Source organism: Lethenteron reissneri, chromosome 45 (assembly GCF_015708825.2).
Source record: "Lethenteron reissneri isolate LAM-NWPU_2019-01 chromosome 45, ASM1570882v1, whole genome shotgun sequence".
NCBI lineage: Eukaryota > Metazoa > Chordata > Hyperoartia > Petromyzontiformes > Petromyzontidae > Lethenteron > Lethenteron reissneri.
The window spans coordinates 1,258,716-1,276,996 of record NC_083823.1 but is presented as its reverse complement, the minus strand read 5'-3'; the positions used below and the strand labels follow the sequence as shown (position 1 = coordinate 1,276,996).

The 18,281-nt window shown below is 47.5% G+C and overlaps 3 protein-coding genes across 4 annotated transcripts in view; 1 reads left to right on the top strand and 2 right to left on the bottom strand.

Annotated features, from left to right (window-relative positions):
• ACER3 (alkaline ceramidase 3) overlaps positions 1-3,934 on the top strand; it is a 34,143-nt gene extending 30,209 nt beyond the window's left edge. Inside the window, exon 11 of the mRNA XM_061570493.1 lies at positions 395-3,934. Within this exon, the coding sequence (XP_061426477.1) occupies positions 395-448 (54 nt within the window). The 3' untranslated portion in view covers positions 449-3,934. The remainder of the gene's footprint in view (positions 1-394) is intronic.
• A 97-nt stretch (positions 3,935-4,031) lies between these two features.
• The window catches only part of SPRYD7 (SPRY domain containing 7), a 21,647-nt gene continuing 7,397 nt past the window's right edge, over positions 4,032-18,281 (bottom strand). Inside the window, exons 1-5 of one of the 2 annotated variants that reach the window (XM_061570494.1) lie at positions 13,215-13,383; positions 10,567-10,683; positions 9,098-9,264; positions 7,996-8,098; positions 4,032-6,430 (exon numbers count right to left, since the gene is read on the bottom strand). In XM_061570494.1, coding sequence (XP_061426478.1) covers positions 6,333-6,430; positions 7,996-8,098; positions 9,098-9,264; positions 10,567-10,683; positions 13,215-13,320 — 591 coding nt within the window. In that variant the 5' untranslated portion in view covers positions 13,321-13,383 and the 3' untranslated portion in view covers positions 4,032-6,332. Of the gene's footprint in view, positions 6,431-7,995; positions 8,099-9,097; positions 9,265-10,566; positions 10,684-13,214; positions 13,384-18,281 lie in introns of those variants that run through there. The other variant, XM_061570495.1, reaches the window with a different exon arrangement.
• On the bottom strand, positions 14,906-18,066 carry LOC133353917 (cohesin subunit SA-2-like). Its single transcript, XM_061570427.1, has 4 exons — positions 17,225-18,066; positions 16,892-17,024; positions 16,260-16,340; positions 14,906-15,778 (listed from the first exon to the last, which is right to left on the bottom strand). Exons 1-4 carry the CDS (start codon positions 17,359-17,361, stop codon positions 15,755-15,757), a joined length of 375 nt encoding a protein of 124 aa, XP_061426411.1. The 5' UTR covers positions 17,362-18,066; the 3' UTR covers positions 14,906-15,754.

Genomic DNA, 18,281 nt, shown 5'->3' with positions numbered 1-18,281 from the left:
TGTTCCTCGGATTATAAGACCGCAACGTCATCCCCTGACTTTTGCTTTAAAATGCAGGAGGGGTTTGAAACAAATCGAGTCTTGCAATCTGGAGACAAAACTGTAACGAGAAAAATCGATTTAAAGCTTTCGTGACGGCAGGGATTCATATTCTTGGTTCTTTCGGTAAAGTCGCGTAGAAGGGAAATAATACAATTATAAAAATCTAACAATTAAATTCTCACGACGTTTCGATTGCAACACAAGCAATCATCAGGTGTGAAAACCACAGGAAGAAAATGTTATTATTTCCCTTCTACGTGCCTTTACCGAAAGAACCAAGAATACGAGAATAATCGAGTGAAAACGACAGACGCGCGAGCGATATTTAATTCGCGACCATTTCTATGTTTAGTTCCTTGCCGGAGTGTGGCCGGTGATGGAGGTGGACGCGCCGAAACATCTCTGAACTTCAAGGAGAGTCGGCGATGGTGGGGGCGTGGGGACTTTGTTGGTGTCTTTTATTTTATTTTAAATTCTTGCGCGTTGTTTTGCGTGCGTGCGTTCCGAGCGCGTTCTACACACAGCGTGAGCGTGCGTCATTAAAACGGGCACTCGTCGTCGGTGTGCGTCCTATCACGGAGCCTACACAAAAAGCAATAAACGGCGAATCGTGGCGGAGGACAGAAAAAAAAACAACGCAACCCTTTGTGGGGAGGCACAGACCCCCCCCCGACCCCCGTAGGGCCAATTCGCTTCCAGACCCGAAGTCGGCACCCGGATGAAGGGCGCAGCGGCGGCGACCTGCAGGAGGTGTTCCGAGCGCCGGCCGGCAGCGAAGGACATGAAGGAAGCGAGCCGTCTCGAAACAATCAACGCTTTTGCTCTCTGTTCGCTTATTTGTACAATCGTGTTTTGTTTTACACCGCTCATGTTGTGCTCATTCAAGACGAGCGGAGAAGGCACAAATTGTGAACGTGTTTGTCACTGCCGTACGGGCGGTGTCATTTTTGTAATCGTGAAACCGAACAAAGCCAAGCTGTGGTGGTAACAAGTGCTTGTCGCAAGCACGTGCTGTAAGGGGGTTCAACTGTGAAGACGGCAACAACCAGCAATGACGGCGGTAATATTGAGCCGAGGCTGTAGTTTGTGAAGACAGTATGAATTTGCACTATTAGTCCACATTCATGACCGAAAAAATGACGCGTAAACGATTCACGATCAACGCTTCGATTTTAAGATTTTTTTTTCATCTCATTTGCACCGCGTCACCTGTACCCTCTCATCATATTTGCTATGTGTTCTGCACCGTCTTTCCGTCTTGTTCATTCAGACCAGTAGCCGAATTCAGTCGATTCAGAGATAGGCCCCACTGGGCAGTAAAGGTGGCGCAGTGGTCACCCTGGTGCCTTGCGGCAAGAAGGCCCTGGGTTCGATGCCCGACTCGGGCGCCCTTCTGTGCAGAGTTTGCGAGTTTTCCGCCTGTCTCTGCATTGGTTTCCTCCGGGTTGTCCGCAACTCCCGTTTACCAAGTTGGCCAAACATCCCCAATGAGTCTTTGGACTCAAGTGTGGCTCTCCTGGGTAAATTGGTAGTAATTAATGAAACAATTAAAAGGAAACACGTAACATTTTTTGCAAATGAAAATAGGTCCAATTCAGAATCTTTAATTATCCTGGAGGAATCCGATGAGCTAGGAAGCTCTTTTTCACACATAGTGCAGTGCTGTGGCTCACAGAGGTTCGCGCACTGCACAATGAACCCGGCGACCTGAGTTCAAGTCCCAGCCACGACCAACATCAGTGGCAAGTGGCATCCCAACCGGATCTGCATCCCCCGCCTTCACTAGCCTGCACTAGTCTGCACTGACCAGTGTGGTGAAGTATAGTCAAACAACCGCCGTGACAGACACGGCGTGGGGAAGCCTTCATCGAGCAATGTATTGGCAGAGGGCTGTGAATTATGATTTACTTATTACTCTGTCACCAACGTTTCAACTTTATATTGATGCTAAATACACACATCGTGACATACCTATGACATGCTCTCTGTCCAAGGAAGCCAAAGCGGAGGATTTGAGAGCTTCGAACGGTGGGTAGAATAGCGCGGTTGGCTACGTACGTGCACGCGTAGAATTTCGCTTGAATTTCGCTTGAATTGTGGAGCAAACGTGACCCCGTGACTTCCCGACACCAAACCACGCGCATCACCGCCCACACACGGCCCAGTAACGACGCCACGGTGACGATTAAAGATAATTTGCCAATTTGCGCCGCGCAACGACCGGTGAGACGGTCACGCGGCAACGGGAGAGCGATTCGCTTCGTCCGCTGGTGCGGCACGTGTGGCGACTCCACCACGTGTGGCGACTCCACGACACGCCGTACACACGCCGCAACGTTCATGTGCATACGCAGCGGCGGCCCGCATCAACTGTTGCACACACACAGACACACACCTGTAGGTCAGTGTGATGTACGAGTATAATATGAATGCACACAGTGTTCATGGAGGTATTATTCACCGCTAAGCTTTATAGACTCCGTGGGGGGTGATGGTTGATTAATCCCCCCTCTCCACCCACGAGATCCTGAAAATTGGTATTCTATTGACGTTCGCCAGAGAAAAACGTGACATCTCAGCACCCCCCCCCCCCGCCCCCCCACCTTGGGAATAATCTCGATCCGGCTGGGGGTCGACTGGAGCTTGAACCGCACAGTTGACAGTAGGAGGGGGGTGCACACTCGGAAATGTAAGAAATGAAGCGTTTGCCAACACAAACAAAAACATCGAGCGATCTTCAACAGCTCCAACAACGCAAGCGGCAATTGAACGAAGCGCAGCCGAGACGCCGACGGGCATCTGGGGGCACGGAGCCCCCGAGTCTCGATACGCCGTGGCGTCTCCATCGCCACGGCGGACACGGGAAAGTTCCAGGGGCATGAGATTCGTCAGATACGATCTCCACACTACCGCACGCGCGCGCGCGTGTGCGCGTATTAGGAACCTCGGTCGCACGACTGTTGAATTATAATTGCACACCTTTAAGGAGACCCCATATATAAAGGGGAGCTATAGTGCACATTGCGGTTCTCTATATATCTATACAGCACAGCACGTTCTCATGGCGTGGAGAACGTGCAGGAAGACTTAACAGCTTGGTGACCTGATGCCATTTATGGAAGTTCCACATTCCTATGACGGGGACAAGTCTATGCACAGGATAACTACTGTTGACTCTCCTGCATCCCTTGATGCAGCCTCAAGAGGTAGTGCTCATTTTATCAACCCCCGGAGGGATGATGGTTGTGATGGGTGTTGATGGGGCTTGAAAGGACTCTGTAGAGGGCTTCAAACTCATGATTTGTCCAGTCATGTGGACACATCGATCATCGAACAGATATTGACATTTGCGACAGACTGATGAACATTCTAGTGATGTTCTACAAGGCCTAGAAATCTGACATTTGGCACAAATATAGTCCAAGTCTATGCTTAGATCCAGGGAATTCCAAAAAAGCGAACTTTTCGCACCCAAAAACTACAGCCAAGAATCAGATTTCTTTCAGGGTCGCCTAAATGTCGACATCGCTTTCGAGTCTAAATACGTTCTCCGTCATCGGTTAACAAAGTAAATGGTCACCCCGAGGAGTGCGAAGACAAAGCCGACCGAGAGCAGGCATATCTCGCTACCAGTGAATAGTTAACAGCACGTGAAGTGTGCACATCAACTTGCTAATACTTTCCACTGACGCACTTGCGGTTTGTGTAAATGTGGATGTATAAACGGTTACACGCAGAGAGTACAAAATACGTAACTCTATATATGCAAATATATACTGCGGAGTGTATGCTCTAATCATGATCATGCTTTCATCCGTGTCTTAAGGATTGAGGTTTTTGCAAAAAACCTTAGCAACAAAGTGCCATTAAAACAACTTGTGTGCTTGCAAGACCCTCCTGTATGCGTCTGCCTCCGGTTTGCTTCGAGAGTAACCTTGCACCACTGCACGGACAAACACCCACAAAGCAAGAGTGCCCAACAATATCGATTCATTTAGCGAGGTCCTTTATTCAGACAACAGCCCAAACTTTTCAAGGGGAGACCAGAATAATCGCGGTTACAGTAAAACCTCGTTATTGCGGTATTTGATCATTCGTAAATTGGGTGATAATTCCGCACGGCTGCGCGTTCGGCAAATGTACGGTGTATTAGCAATTCGCCGCGAGCCGAATTGCCGTACCGGATGGTCCAATTTCGGCCCAGCGCGTACTGTGACGCCGCGCGTCGCGACCAAAACGACGACGCTCGGATCCGGTGGCGAGCGCCGGTGCTGAACCGTCGCTTTGAACTTCACCTTGTTGTTTATGTGCGCTCTGTGCAAGCCGAACCCTCTCGGAAACGTCGTCTACACCTTCGTCAGCAAGTCATTGAAAGGGACCGAAGTACGAATCCTTTAGTCTACGAGACAAATCCGAAGTTTTGGATAGAATTGATGCAGGGTGTGTGTCAATGCGTACGGTGTGTGAAGAGTTTGGAAAACTAATTTGTAAAAAAAAATGTATTGTGGCAGGAGACACTGGGGAATACCACTGTACATAATTCGGGATATTTGACAATTCGGCAAGGCAAGAGCCCCACGTGTCGAATCCACAAGGGTTTACTGGATTGTCGGGCGAGTTTGTAGAACTATTTATTTGTTGGCGATTTAACTTTAAAAAAACGATTGTGGCCGAGTTCTCAAAAGGTGGGGTTTGGGCTATGAGACCGACACACAATGACCTTCCCCGCACACACACAACGACGACTGGGAAATATAACAATAAGATAACTCCACCAATTTCATTAGCTTTACTCGGTGAAAGTTTGGAAAAGCACACAGCAAGTTGATGAGTGTATCGTACAAAGTGCTTTATAAATTAAACAAAATGATGAAAATTACAAACCCGTCAACCCCTTATCAGTGCCCACCTTATTAGAGACCAATTCAAACCTAGTTGGTCACCCAACGTTCATATCACAAAGTCCCATCACAAGGAAGAGACACAAACGAAGACAAAAAAATGTTTTGCCTGTATTGAAAACGGCTGTCAGCCATCTGGACCTGAAAACTCAATTTTCCTGTACAAGAATACGGGTAAACCGTATGGGATGACAGGTTTGCAATTATGAGGACATCGGCAGGCAGACATACGTACGCACGCACACGTGGACAAATCACAAATTGGACGATGATTTTTAGCGGCTGATGGTAAAATTCTTCCAATGCCTCAATGAAACACGCAGGATATTTCTACCGTTGCGATTAAGAAGGATGATGCACACACGCCGGACACGAGGATTTGAAAGCAAGAGGTCTTTGCAACGGCATGGAGAATACTTGTCTTGGCGAGGCGTCACTGTTCGAATAAAACATTCAGTGCAGTCTTTTTTTGTAACAAGAAAACCCATCGTAAAACGGGACGAACACGATGCACACGACGGCAAACGGCAAAGTGTGAGCGGACCGTGAAAAAACACGTAATGGGACCTCAAAAATACTTAGCGGAAGCTGTATTTATCATTAAGCACGATTTAAAATCGGACGCCTTGTAGCAATTAAATAATGTCTTCTTTATCTCTGAATTTATATGTAACATCCGGCTGCAATCTGTACCAAATATCACGAAAATAAGAAAGCATTCGTACAATGAAAGTTACATATTCAACAAAGGTGCCAATTTACCAACGTACAATATATCTTTGCGCAGAAACACCGAAGGCTTAAAAAAACACAAAGCGATCTTCATAATTAATTCAAGCAGCGAGCCGAATCGTCACCAGTGGCGTCTCTCCATCTCCAGTTTCACGCAAAAAAACCCTTTGCCTGTGGTTTTTCATTCTCTTGTCGGTGACAAAAAGTGGATTTAATGTATAATATCTGGAATGCGATGCCAGTGGCCTGAATAGAACTCTCGCCACTGGACGGCAACACGAACTCCTTCAGCTTCTGGACTAAACCCGGCTGGCCTTTTAAACAAAAAGCCCAGAAAAATCGCCTAACATGAGATACTGTCTTCGCATTCAAGGTATTACAAACAGAGCCACCTCAAATTCGTGATCAACATGGGGGGATAAGGCGAGGCAGAGATGATTAGCTTCGTCAAACTGAACCCATGGTTCACCACGGTTATTACATATAATTCCTGTAAATTTTTTGTAACAAATTTTTGTCGGGCACAGCACTAGAAAATGGCTTGGTTAAAACACGCACACACATACACACAGATGCGTGCGTCAAAAAAAACACACGAGCGCACGCAAGCGCTCACACACCCACTTACACTCGCGCTGCAGCGTGAACGCCACACTCTCAGAAGATCTGTTGTTCGAACATGATTTTCTCAAATCCCAAGGGCGGAGAGTGATAGAAGTCACTGAACTGGCAGTCGAGGATCGCACTGTCGTCCACTGTGAATCGGAGCGCACGACACAAGAGGGCAAGGGTGACGTTCTAACTTCATTGCACGCTTTTTTGTCTCTTTCGCCAAAAGTGATGCCGATCGTGCTGCCGGCGACGCGTCCCCGAGGCGAAGCATCCCACACCTGGGTTCTCGCGCAGAGCGGCGCGAACACACCCCGTTGTGTTCGGATAAAAACCTCCCAAAACAAGGGACATCACAGAGTTGCCTCTGAGATCCCCCTTCAAGTGACCTCTGGCAACACACACACACAGACTCTAACGGGCACCACTTTCCCACCCACTTTTCCATAACAGCTAAACAGTTTTTTTTGTTTATTTTCCAAGCTAGACTTTAGCCAAATTAAGTGTAGAAATAAAATTATGGCGATGATGGACTGTGAACATCAACTCAATAAACTTGATAACTCGGTTTAATCACAGGCAGCTGCCTAGAATCAAACAAGAGATTATCATTTGTAATCATTACAACGTATATCGTACACGGTATTCGCTCACTCTCGGAGAGAGAGAATGACTCGGAGGCGCGAAGAACCGCAGACAAAGCAGGAAGGAAGTCACGGGGTGGGCGAGCGCCAGCAATTGCCCAAGCTTTGCGGTCCTATATTCTTGGTTCTTTCGGTAAAGTCACGTAGATCGAAAATAATTTTTTTTTTACAAATAAAAGCAAACTTTTTTTTTAATATTATTTTAATTGTATTTTCTATCTACGTGACTTTGCCGAAAGAACTAAGATTATGAATTCCTGCAGTCACGGAAGTTTTAAGTCAAAATTTATTTGCGGTCCTCTATAATAAGGTTGTTATCAGCCAATTAATAAGTGTTTATTTAACGCAGGAGGAAAGCCGAGCACCAGAAGAAAGCCTAAGCATTGGAGGTGGTAAACACCGTCTCATCCACACAGACGAAATCGGCAGAGTTCACATTTTTGCTGTGCTGCCTTCTCCTGGCGAGCCCAGGGTATGACGCAACACGTGCTGGATCACAGGCGGCACGCCGCCGCCACCGCCGCCGCCTGTGATCCCCCTCAACGCTGACCTCCGATCCACATGACTACCTCGAAGGGCGATGTTCTTACGTTATCAGGCCCCTCGACAACACCACTCGCAATCTTTACGAGCACCAGTGTCAAGGTCGTGGCTCGAGTTGGCAGGAGGCAACAGAATTCGAAAATGTAGCAAAGGTGAGGTTTAAACATTAGGTTTAATATTACTGTTAACTTTAGCAAGAGTGTTAGCATTGGGACAGGCTTAGGTTATAATGCAAGCACTGTGCTTAGGATTAGTGTTAACGTTAATATTAATGCTAATGTTGAGACAAGGATTTGGTCAGTACTGAGCAATGGAATGATACCGATGAAAAGTTCCGGGTTGGGTGCAGAGTGAGTTAGAATGAAGGCTCTTGTTTAGGAGTTGCATTGGGACATTGCTTACTGTCACCAAAGGGAAAAAGAAGTTCAACATGCATGCATGGAGGGTAGGGGGGGGGGTTGGTTTTAGTGAGCGACAGCTCAGAGGCACACTTTGACGTGGGGTCAGGGCTGGGGTCCACGTACCGTAGACGACGGGGTACACCGTCCCACGGATGCCAGAGGCGCTGCAGTGCGTGTTCTTGCCGTTGACATAGACGCTCATCTCCACGTGGTCGTACGTGATGCCCTGCACACACGCACCACGCACGAACACCACAGGCTGTGAGAACCTGCCACTGTTCATGCACAACCACAGGCGTGCAATGGGCGCGCTTGCGGATGCGACTGTGAGCGAGTGGTGTGCATTCCGGCGTGCATTCGCCTACGCAATTAACCATGTCCCATTTTTCTGGTTCCGTTCCGATGACGTACACGTCTACGTATGAATAATTTTTGTTCTCCGACACACCGGTGTGTCGTACTAGTAACGAATTGGCACGTTCTGTATATGTGACAAACCTGACTAATTGGCTGTGTCGGGTGGTGGCGAGTCTAACAACCCATTTGTAGTTATGCGATCTAACCTAAAAAACCTGTATTATGTATAAAATAACTTTATCGGTACCGTGGCTCCCACAAGGCCATGCGGGAGGGCGTGGCACAGTTTGGCACAAGGTATCATAGAGTGCGGTCATGTCGCTACAGTTCTCTGCGCTGAGTACACCACCTTTAGAAAGAACAACGCTACGTTTTTCTAAATAAAATTTACCCCAACCGCTTTCGCGTTACGAAATTCACCGGTGAACGACACCCACCCTGCAACTTGCAGACGTCTCGGAATGGGAAAGGGTTAATTGTGAGAGTGCAGTTATATATGTGCGAGTGTTTGAGAGTGATTGGTGTGCGCGAGTCCGTGCGTGAGCGGCGAGAGCATGCGATTGTGACCACGGGTTCAGCTTACGCGTGGCATGTGATCATGTGCGAGCTATGCATGTGTGTGCGCGCTATTGTAAGCGTGCGGTGTGAAAATGCGTATATGATTGAGCGAGTGGAGTATTCATGTGTGGGCCTGTGAGTGAACATTGTGCGCGTGTGTGATCGTGACTTGTGTGCATTTGCGTTGTATGATGTACGTATGCTGAACTTCGTTCGCACCGTATGTAGCAAACCGTGCTAATCGGAGGTGCGTGTTACCACTAGCGAGCTGTGCGTGCGCGTGCGTGCGCGTACGGGTGCGCGAGCTCACAATAACATCGCCCTCCTGCGGCAGGCTGTTGGCGGGCAGGCGGTTGCACTCCTCGCTGCGGTGGCTCAGCGTGCCGTCGTGCCTCAGCACCAGGCTCTCCGTGTCACCGCCCAACGGCACGCGGCTCAAGTCCACCTTGCGCGTGGCCACGCCAACGCCCCACACGCCTTCCTCGGCGGGCAGGCCGGGGGGTGGGGGGGGGACATGGGAGACAATTACCAACCGCGATGAAGGGTCCCAGCTCCTGGGCTCCCTGGAACGTGGATAATGCCCTTGTTGTGAATCCACTGCTGGATGAGTCATCGTCCTCGTCCCCTCCAAGCCATGCACGTTGTGGAGCCTGTATGACTAAACGTGACCACGCTGGTCCGTGTGTGTTTAGCAATGGGTCAAGCTGCAATACCCACCACGTAGCCCCGCAGCAGCCTACAACAAGCTGCTGTGCGTGGTGATCACATCATCTAAGCCACTGTCCAGGCTAAACCCTGCATAGCTTCTGATATCTGACGAGGTCGGGTGCAGTGTGATGGATTTGGTCGTATGTTTATGTTTGTAAACACTTGTTTTGTCGGTGCTTGCGTGGAAAATCAGCCAAGGTGGACAAAGAATGATGTCCGCTACCATGTAAATTAGGATATATTATCAAAGTGTGTGCCTTTGGTTGGAGGTAAATTAATATTGTATACAAATTATTAAAATACCATTAACTACTACTAAGAAAATGGTGAGTTTAAATTTAAACAATGTCCATCAACAGGTGATAGTTGTGTCTTTCGTGCAAGCATCCTCAGCTCAAGAGCTGAAGTAGCTCATCTGACGAAGACTCACTTATTTAATAGCTGCTGCTAAGTTGAGCTTCTAAAGTAGCACAGCAGAGCACCAAGCAGTTGTGGTCAGAATCATGCATGCCGAGGCAAATGTCTCCCGAGTGCTGATGTTTAGCACACAAATATAACAGCTACTGAATCGGCTGATACAACGGAGGAGAGGTCAGGACCGGGCTCAGCCTCCATTTGTCGATCACGTGTAGCATGATCCTCGTAAAAGAACTGGTCACCTGGATAACAGCCCATAGTGCACTAATCTTTCCACCACTTCTCCGGAAAGATACAGGATATGTAAAATGCACGTGCATGCATGCCTGGCTTTCATACCTCTCAACCCCTTATCAGTGCCCTACCTTATTACAGACCAATTCAGACCTTATTGGTCACCCCGTGTAGTTATAAATCTCAACGTTCATCCTACAAAGTCCCATTACAAGGGAGAAACACAAAAAAGACGAAAACATGTGTTTTGCCTGTATTGAAACGGCTGTACGCCGTATGGACCTGATAAATGAATTTCCCTGTACAGAATACGAGTAAACCGTATGGGTTGACAGGTATGTGTTGACAGGTATGTGTTGACAGGTATGGGCTTTGCCTACACGAACAGCCATGCAAATGAATGTGCTGAGCAGCACCCACCTGTGGACTGCACCTTGAACTCAAAGTAGCTTTTGTTCTGGTGCAGGGGAGCGTTGGCGAGGCATGCTCCAGTTCCGCAAATCCTGCGGCCACTCTTGACCACCACCACGTCACAGCCTATTGGCAAGATGGGAGGCAAAGAATTAGTGGCCTGCTCTCATGGTCGGGCGTGGTTACTGGACTGTGATTTGAGAAACTCCCCGATCCACGAGGTTCACGAACGAACCTTTATCCACTCGTATGTGTGTACTGTCTCCAGGCACTTACAAGTATCACCCACATGCTCGTGAAAAACACAACTCGTCAAATATCCCTCCTGAAAAAAAATCAGACTCAGGGTGGCTTTGCCAAGATGAATGCCGTCAAGATTACTGCATTACCATCAGCAGGGGTTTTCTCCAGGAAATTCTAGTTTCCGTCGGTAATGGTCAAGGTACTTGGTCTCACATTCCAATGCAGGACCCTGAAGTACACGAATATTTGTCCTCGATGAGGCTTTGCTGAGTAAATTGTGTAATTTTGTTCATAATAATTAAAGTATTATTCCTTTAAATATTTACTGTGCTTGTAATTTGTTTGATACCCAAATATAACTTGTCCAGTAAAATCGGCAAGACCCTGCTGACAAATTTGTGATTCAAGGAGGCATTCAAGGGGTAAACATTCAAACCCATTACATGAATGACATTAATACTGTACTAATATAATCTCAACCTGTAAGGCACCTCCACACACGATTTGCTCACTCTCGCAGAGCAGGGTTGCGATTTCCGCATGGAAAATGCGGAAGGAGGGTTCAAATTTTCCCGCATTTTTGCTAAAGTCAACCGCAAACGGTGGAAAGACTACTCCTATGACCGCGCGCTTTTAACAACACGTTAATGCGTTCTATTGGAAAGGATACATCATGTACATGTGCTCGTAATCACGGCTCCGCATTTGAATAAAGTATGTGGTTCTTGTGCGGAAATGCGGAAATCATATATTCATTCCAATCAGTAACTCAAAGCCCTACGTGATGCTGGGCCTTGCATGTATCCTTTCCAATAGAATGCATTAACGTGTTGTTAAAAGCGCGCGGTCATAGGAGTAGTCTTTCCACCGTTTGCGGTTGACTTTAGCAAAAATGCGGGAAAATTTGAACCCTCCTTCCGCATTTTCCATGCGGAAATCGCAACCCTGTCGCAGAGGCCAACTCGGAGGCATCAGGAACCAGACAAGCGGGAAGTCAGCCACGCGCTGAGCCCACGCCAACGAATGCCCAAGCTCTGCGTTCCTCTGTGCATTACGATCTTATCGGCCAATTAACGAACCTTCACATGTGGGAAAAAACCTGAGCGAGCACCCGGAGAAAACTCACGCGTGCGAGGGGTTACCACTCGATCCCATCACACGGGTGGGAAACACTGTGGATGAAGTTAACTCCCTTCCACCGACGCCCTAGGGAAGGGAGTTTCTCACCATTTGGTGCGATCCACGGACCCTCGCTGCCTCCACAGCGGCTCACAGGCGTGTACAACCATCACCAGGCCGGCTTAATGGGTGCAATAACACAACACACCCTGTACACTAAGCAATGACTTCACCATGCTGTCATGCGCGACTCCTAACGCCAAAAGGAGCCGTTTACTATGAACACCGAGCATGTCGGCTGTGGAGATGGAGTGATGGAATCAGCTCGTGTGCTGGTGCTGACAGATTGTTCCATGGGGAGCCCCTGAGAGGCGGCTACGGCTTTGGGGAAGTCTTCATCCACCAGTGAGTACCGAGAACGCGGCTGCTAATGATGATGATGATGCACAAAAACATGCACAGTATACACACCCACAAAAGGTACAATAGTCTTTACAAACAACAAAGTACAGCACACAGTGATACACATTCTATAACATGTGCAGTGCCTGGGGAAAAGTAGCATTCCTTAGATATTATAAGAACTAGTCATTAGCAACAGCTGATGCCTCGCCCACGTGATTCATTTAAATGCCTAAGCTGCATACGCCGCGAAAGAAGTCCAACATACATACAAACATGCAAGATTGCCATTAACAATAGCAACGTTAACATTATTAACAATCAATTCACGATAGTAATGTCGACGTTAAAGTATCAACGCGTCTGAACGATGTGTTTGTGTCCACAAGAGGCACGTTTGACCAATTGTTGTAGTGGGTTTGGGTTTTCGGGGCAGGAAACGGGAGGCAAGTCGCTGACATCACCCCAACAACAGACAGCTTTGCACAGACAGGCCCTGGCCACTGTAACAGGAACCCACTTGCTGCACTGCCCCGGCAACATCGCGAAAATCTGGTTGTTGTTGTTGTCGGTACATGGATCCATCAACCACCCGTCCACTTCGCTATTATTTAAATATGCGTTCGCCGCAACACACAAACACTCCCACCTCTCCCGGGAAAACATTTGCTAATAGCAATCACCCTGCGATCGATCAACTTCCACACGCGGTTATTTGCTTTTTCCAGGAAAGGTGCGGAGGATGGGGTTAGCAGCACTCGCGCCTCTGCCGGACGATGCGCTCTTTACGCGGCAGAGGTTTCAGGAAAACGTCGGGGGTGCGTGATGAAGCTCGGGCCTAGTCGGGGTTCCCGACCCAGGAGAGGTTTTTTGAGGAAACCGCGCTCGCTCACCCATGTTCTGCGTGTCGAGCTGCACCACGGGCATCTCCTTGAGGGGGATGTGAGCCGAACCATCGCTCATGAAGCAGGAAAAACACCATCGCAATGCCGCCATCATCTCATCGCACTATGTCCTGCGATCAACCCCCCCCCCCCCAACACGAACATGACGTCACTTCAACTCGCCCACGGTCACGTGGTCGTTATTTATTTGTGACGCGTCCTGATGAACGTTTCTATTGAGGGGGGGGGGGATACTCGGTGGATCAAACCAATGAGTTGAATAGAGGAGGGGTGTAGGGGAATTTTGGAGTTGATGGTTCGTATTTAACATTTAATACGACGCTGTCAGAGCGGGTGGGGCTACAAGGACGAATCTGTGAACGTGGCTCCATCCCAATTACTGGCGATCAAAACCCACGCATTGTCAATTGTTAACTAGCCACCATGTGTCTGCAGGCTAACAGCACCTCCCCCCCCCAAGGACATTGCCACCTCTCGCGGTCCTGCCATGTCATCTGCAGCCATGAGCTATCCGCTGCTGGATGAAATGCCTCCCAAATGTCATCGCGCACGCTTCTGCCTAATTAGCAATCGAGCACCTGCGCACGAGCTGTTGCGGCTCCAACAGTGGACCGAGGGTCTCGGCAGCGCGTTCTTCTCTTACTTGGCCGCCGCTCCCATCGTTAGTCGACAACATTGCATTTTTATATACACGTGTATTAATTAGATGGTGCTTTTGCAAACAGTTGTCGGATTTGTGCTTAAGATGAGGATATTGGTGTTTGCGTTGGTTGGAGATATGGTAAAAAAAAATGCTTCAATACAATTTCAAAACAATTGGCACCACGGTGACGAGACGTTAAATACCTCGCCTGGTATACAAGAGGTCACGGGATTCTACACAAGATGTCACGGGGTTCTCTACAAGAGGTCAGAGGTCACGGGGTTCTACACAAGAGGTCACGGGGTTCTACACAAGAGGTCACGGGATTCTACACAAGAGGTCACGGGATTCTACACAAGATGTCACGGGGTTCTCTACAAGAGGTCAGAGGTCATGGGGTTCTACACAAGAGGTCACGGGGTTCTACACAAGAGGTCACAGGGTTCTACACAAGAGGTCACGGGGTTCTACACAAGAGGTCAGAGGTCACGGGGTTCTACACAAGAGGTCAGAGGTCACGGGGTTCTACACAAATGGTCACGGGGTTCGACCCCGACGCCTGTATATTTGTAGTCTGCATGTCTCTCTCTCCGTGGCCGCGTGGATTTTTCTCCGGGCCCTCCGGTTTTTCCCTCCACATTTAGAAACACATGATAAGCCACTTTCGTCGAGCTATAATGTGTGTCTAGGTCACTTCGGGAAACACAAACTGTACCGAGTGGGACCTTACCAAATACACAGACGGCCATCATACAGGATACCAGGAATATGTAACAAAAAGATGGTGCGCTTTTACGATTCATAATCATTTACAGCCCTGTCAATCCACGACTGGATGAATGCCTCCCAACGCGATGTCGGTCATGGGGGGTTTGTTTGACGATATTTCAACGCGCTGGCTAGCGCAGGGTTGATCAAGGAAGGGCAGTCCAGCAATGGTTCAGATATTACACGCCACCGACGTCGGGAAAACGAGTTCATAATGTACTGCCGCGTTACGCATTTCACACACAAGCAAAGCCATCACAAGCTGCACTCTCTATAAACGGGACTTTATTAAATGCTGTTGCGTGCGCGTGTACTGGAGTGTGCTACAGCACAGATCGGGGTATTTACAACTGATTTTCCACGCAAGGAACACATACTAACACATTCCAAAGTGTTACAAAAATCATTTTAAAACTTTTATCTTAAATTCCCATGTTAAACATCTTTTTTTTGTCATTTTTGTTTTATGCCACATTAGATATACGTTTACGACGTACAGGGTACATAAAAAGATTTATAATCGATATAGCATCAGACAATAGTTTTATGCGCAAAGCTTCATCGGTTTCTGCGTTGCCCAAGAAGCCAGGTGGATCCATCCATTCCAGGATTCCTGTGTAGCTTGAGTGGAGCGGTCAGTCTTATTACAAATGTCTTACATTATTATGCCTCAAGATAGGAAATGAGAAAAGATGCACAGTGTTTGGCAAGCTACTCTAACACACCTCTCCCAACTTGCAATAAAAATAATGAAACAAAATAAAAAATATAAGCAATGACGAAAGAAAAAAGATCCATTTTCTAAACACACGTGCTGGCTATATAATGCATCCTTAAGACTATGGTACACCTGAGGATCTTTTATCTGGATAAAGTACTGTGTTACACGGAACTATTAAAAAAATAAAATAACAGGTTAAAAAGGCAAGAGAGGCAATACACCTCTCCAAAGCACAACTCTTCTTAATCTCCTTTTCATGTTTTAAATACTCCCAACTTGCTTGCGTTAACACTTGCAAATTCTCTTCTGCTGAGGGTGGGGTTCAAGACGGCTGGGTGGGCGGGTGCTGGAGAGGGAGGCTGAGGGATTGCTTCGACAGCAAGTACTGCACCACACTCAGAATATGGAGACTCCCAAAACCTGCGCGACAAGACACATAGAAAATATATGTATATGTGATGATTAGGTACACAATGCTCACTCCTGCAGGACATCCAACACTGATGCCCTGAGCATCTTCTAAATATAAAACGCACCTATGTGCAGCAGTGGTTACACAGAATGAGTGTTTTCATTAAATGCAGTACATCGTGTTCATATCGTGCAGGAGTAGAGTGAAACAGTGCATTCATTAACACTGTATTTTTAACTGGGCATTAGTCAGTCACCGAGGCATAACAGTTCTGCTTGTGTAAAGTTTAGCAATCCACCAATATAACTAATTGTCAGAGTCTAAGCAGCTGTGGCTTTGGTTAATGATTCTTTGTCATATGTTGCTTATATTGGCAACAACAAAAAAGTCCCTGCTTTGGATTTCGATCTCACGAACAACTTCATGAGTGCACGCTGTTGGCCAGTGCAGGGACAAACGAGGCGCCAGCGAAGTGAATTTGCTACGTACGCTGTCATCCTCCATGACGGAGGCGGGGTCAAAGAAGTCGGGTTTCAGCTCGTTCCTCTCCCGCCGGTTCTTGGAGGCCGGCTGCATGCCGCACACAGCGCGTTCGTCAACACTGGCACATGGCAGAAGCACTTGCAGCAAAACTCGTCAATACATACCGAGAGCCAACTCGGTACGAACCGTTGCAACCTATTCTCCACTATGCATGTGAAGTACGCTTTCTCTCTGTGTAATGTGGGTAAGAATTGAACATTTGTTTGTAAAGCAACGTGGCTTCGACTGGAAAAGGGAGCCACTGTAGATTACAAGTTACCGTAACATACATTCATGCCGATATTTTAAAAAAGGGATTTGAATTATATTCCATTGTAGTGCGTGTGGAATATTCCACCTCCGCATTATATCGGTGATAAACATATGGAGATTTATCCCCGTCACAGGAATATAGAATATCGCTTAGGTGCCAGAGATGAGCACCACACAATGGTCTGTGTGTACAACAAGGAGGCACTATTTGGCAGCGTAGAATTTGGCATTTATGATTCGATAATATATCTCGGGAAAGAGCACATGTAATTTTCTGCAATCATCTCTGAGGCAGCTGTTGTCACTAATAAGGTTCTATGGTTTACCAAGTCGATATCCAGTGTGTCATCGAAGTAGCCCATGTTCTCGTTGAGGTCTTCAAGTCGGCTCTCTGATGACATCATCACGTCCTCCACGATGGGCTCTTCATCATCCTCCATCAAGTTGGGACCACGTGCACTGCGGGAATTCAGTTAAAGCACGTGTAAAATGTCACCCAGATAGAAAGGGACGGAGAAGCAAAGCAGCGGCAACTAAAACGCCATCGTGCACGCGTGGGTTTGCATTTGCGATGTGCTGTTGCACAAACAAAATTCGGTGGACGCAAAAAATCTCTCGAGTGTGGGCAGTGTGCTGGGAGTGACGGCGAAGGTACACACACGGGCGGCCGGGCGTTGGGCTTGGCGTAGCTGATGACGGAGCGCTCTCGCCGTTTTCCGTCGTCCACGGTAGCTGGCCGCTGCGGGTCTATCCACGACATCTGCGCGCTGCGCGTGGCATCGTGCAAAGGTAACATTGTGAGTGCGTTGGGTCGGCATTACTGCAGTGATATGCATGATGTTAAAGTAGTCTCGGACAAGAATATTTGCTGCTGAAATGGTATGACGACAGTGCCATCACATTCACAGTAGAGTAGCTAACTTAGTTACAATGTGCCATGCTTATACATTTTAGTCCTTGGAGCTGGGTTTGGTATTTGCATGAATTGGTTACTCGGCTGAAATGTTACCCGAAATTAAGTGGTTTAGCTACAGGTGGCTGAAACCTATATTCAAACCAAGAATCTTGGCTCTACTTGCTGAGCATCTCTGGTGCAACCATTTAGAACCCCCTAAGAGACATCCAGCCAGGCTTACGCACGATGTCAGCTACATCCATTATGAGAAACCTGACCCAGAAACACCGAGCCCCCATTTCCTGAGCAGAGAATCTAATTCGTGTTGAATCACGATGTACGACACGGACATTTGACAAAAGGTCAGCGTTCAAAGATGGAAACCGAAGTACCAAGAGCTGTTATCGTACAGATACGTGTATGGGCTGTGTGTCTTGGGCTGTCAAAAAGTCTTTAAAGTATGTACAAATGCATTACCATGGCAACCTTATTGATTTCACTCTGACCATTAATAAAGACAATGCAGTGTTGTCACTTGAATGTTGAGACAGCTTCTGACCGTGATTTTAATGTCTTTTTATCTCACGATTGAAGCTTCAAACTTGTACGCACGCAGCAAAGCATTACCCGGATAGAAAAGGAATAACTTTGCTTCTCAATTGTACCTTGAAGTCATTCCCTCATAAGCCAATTTTAACACCAATATATTACAGTTACATTTATTAAAATGTAACTGCATTACATACTGTACTGTTTATATTACTCATAATGAGCCAAGAATGTCTGTCTGTGTGTAACGCGCGTGACGTCACTCCACGTCG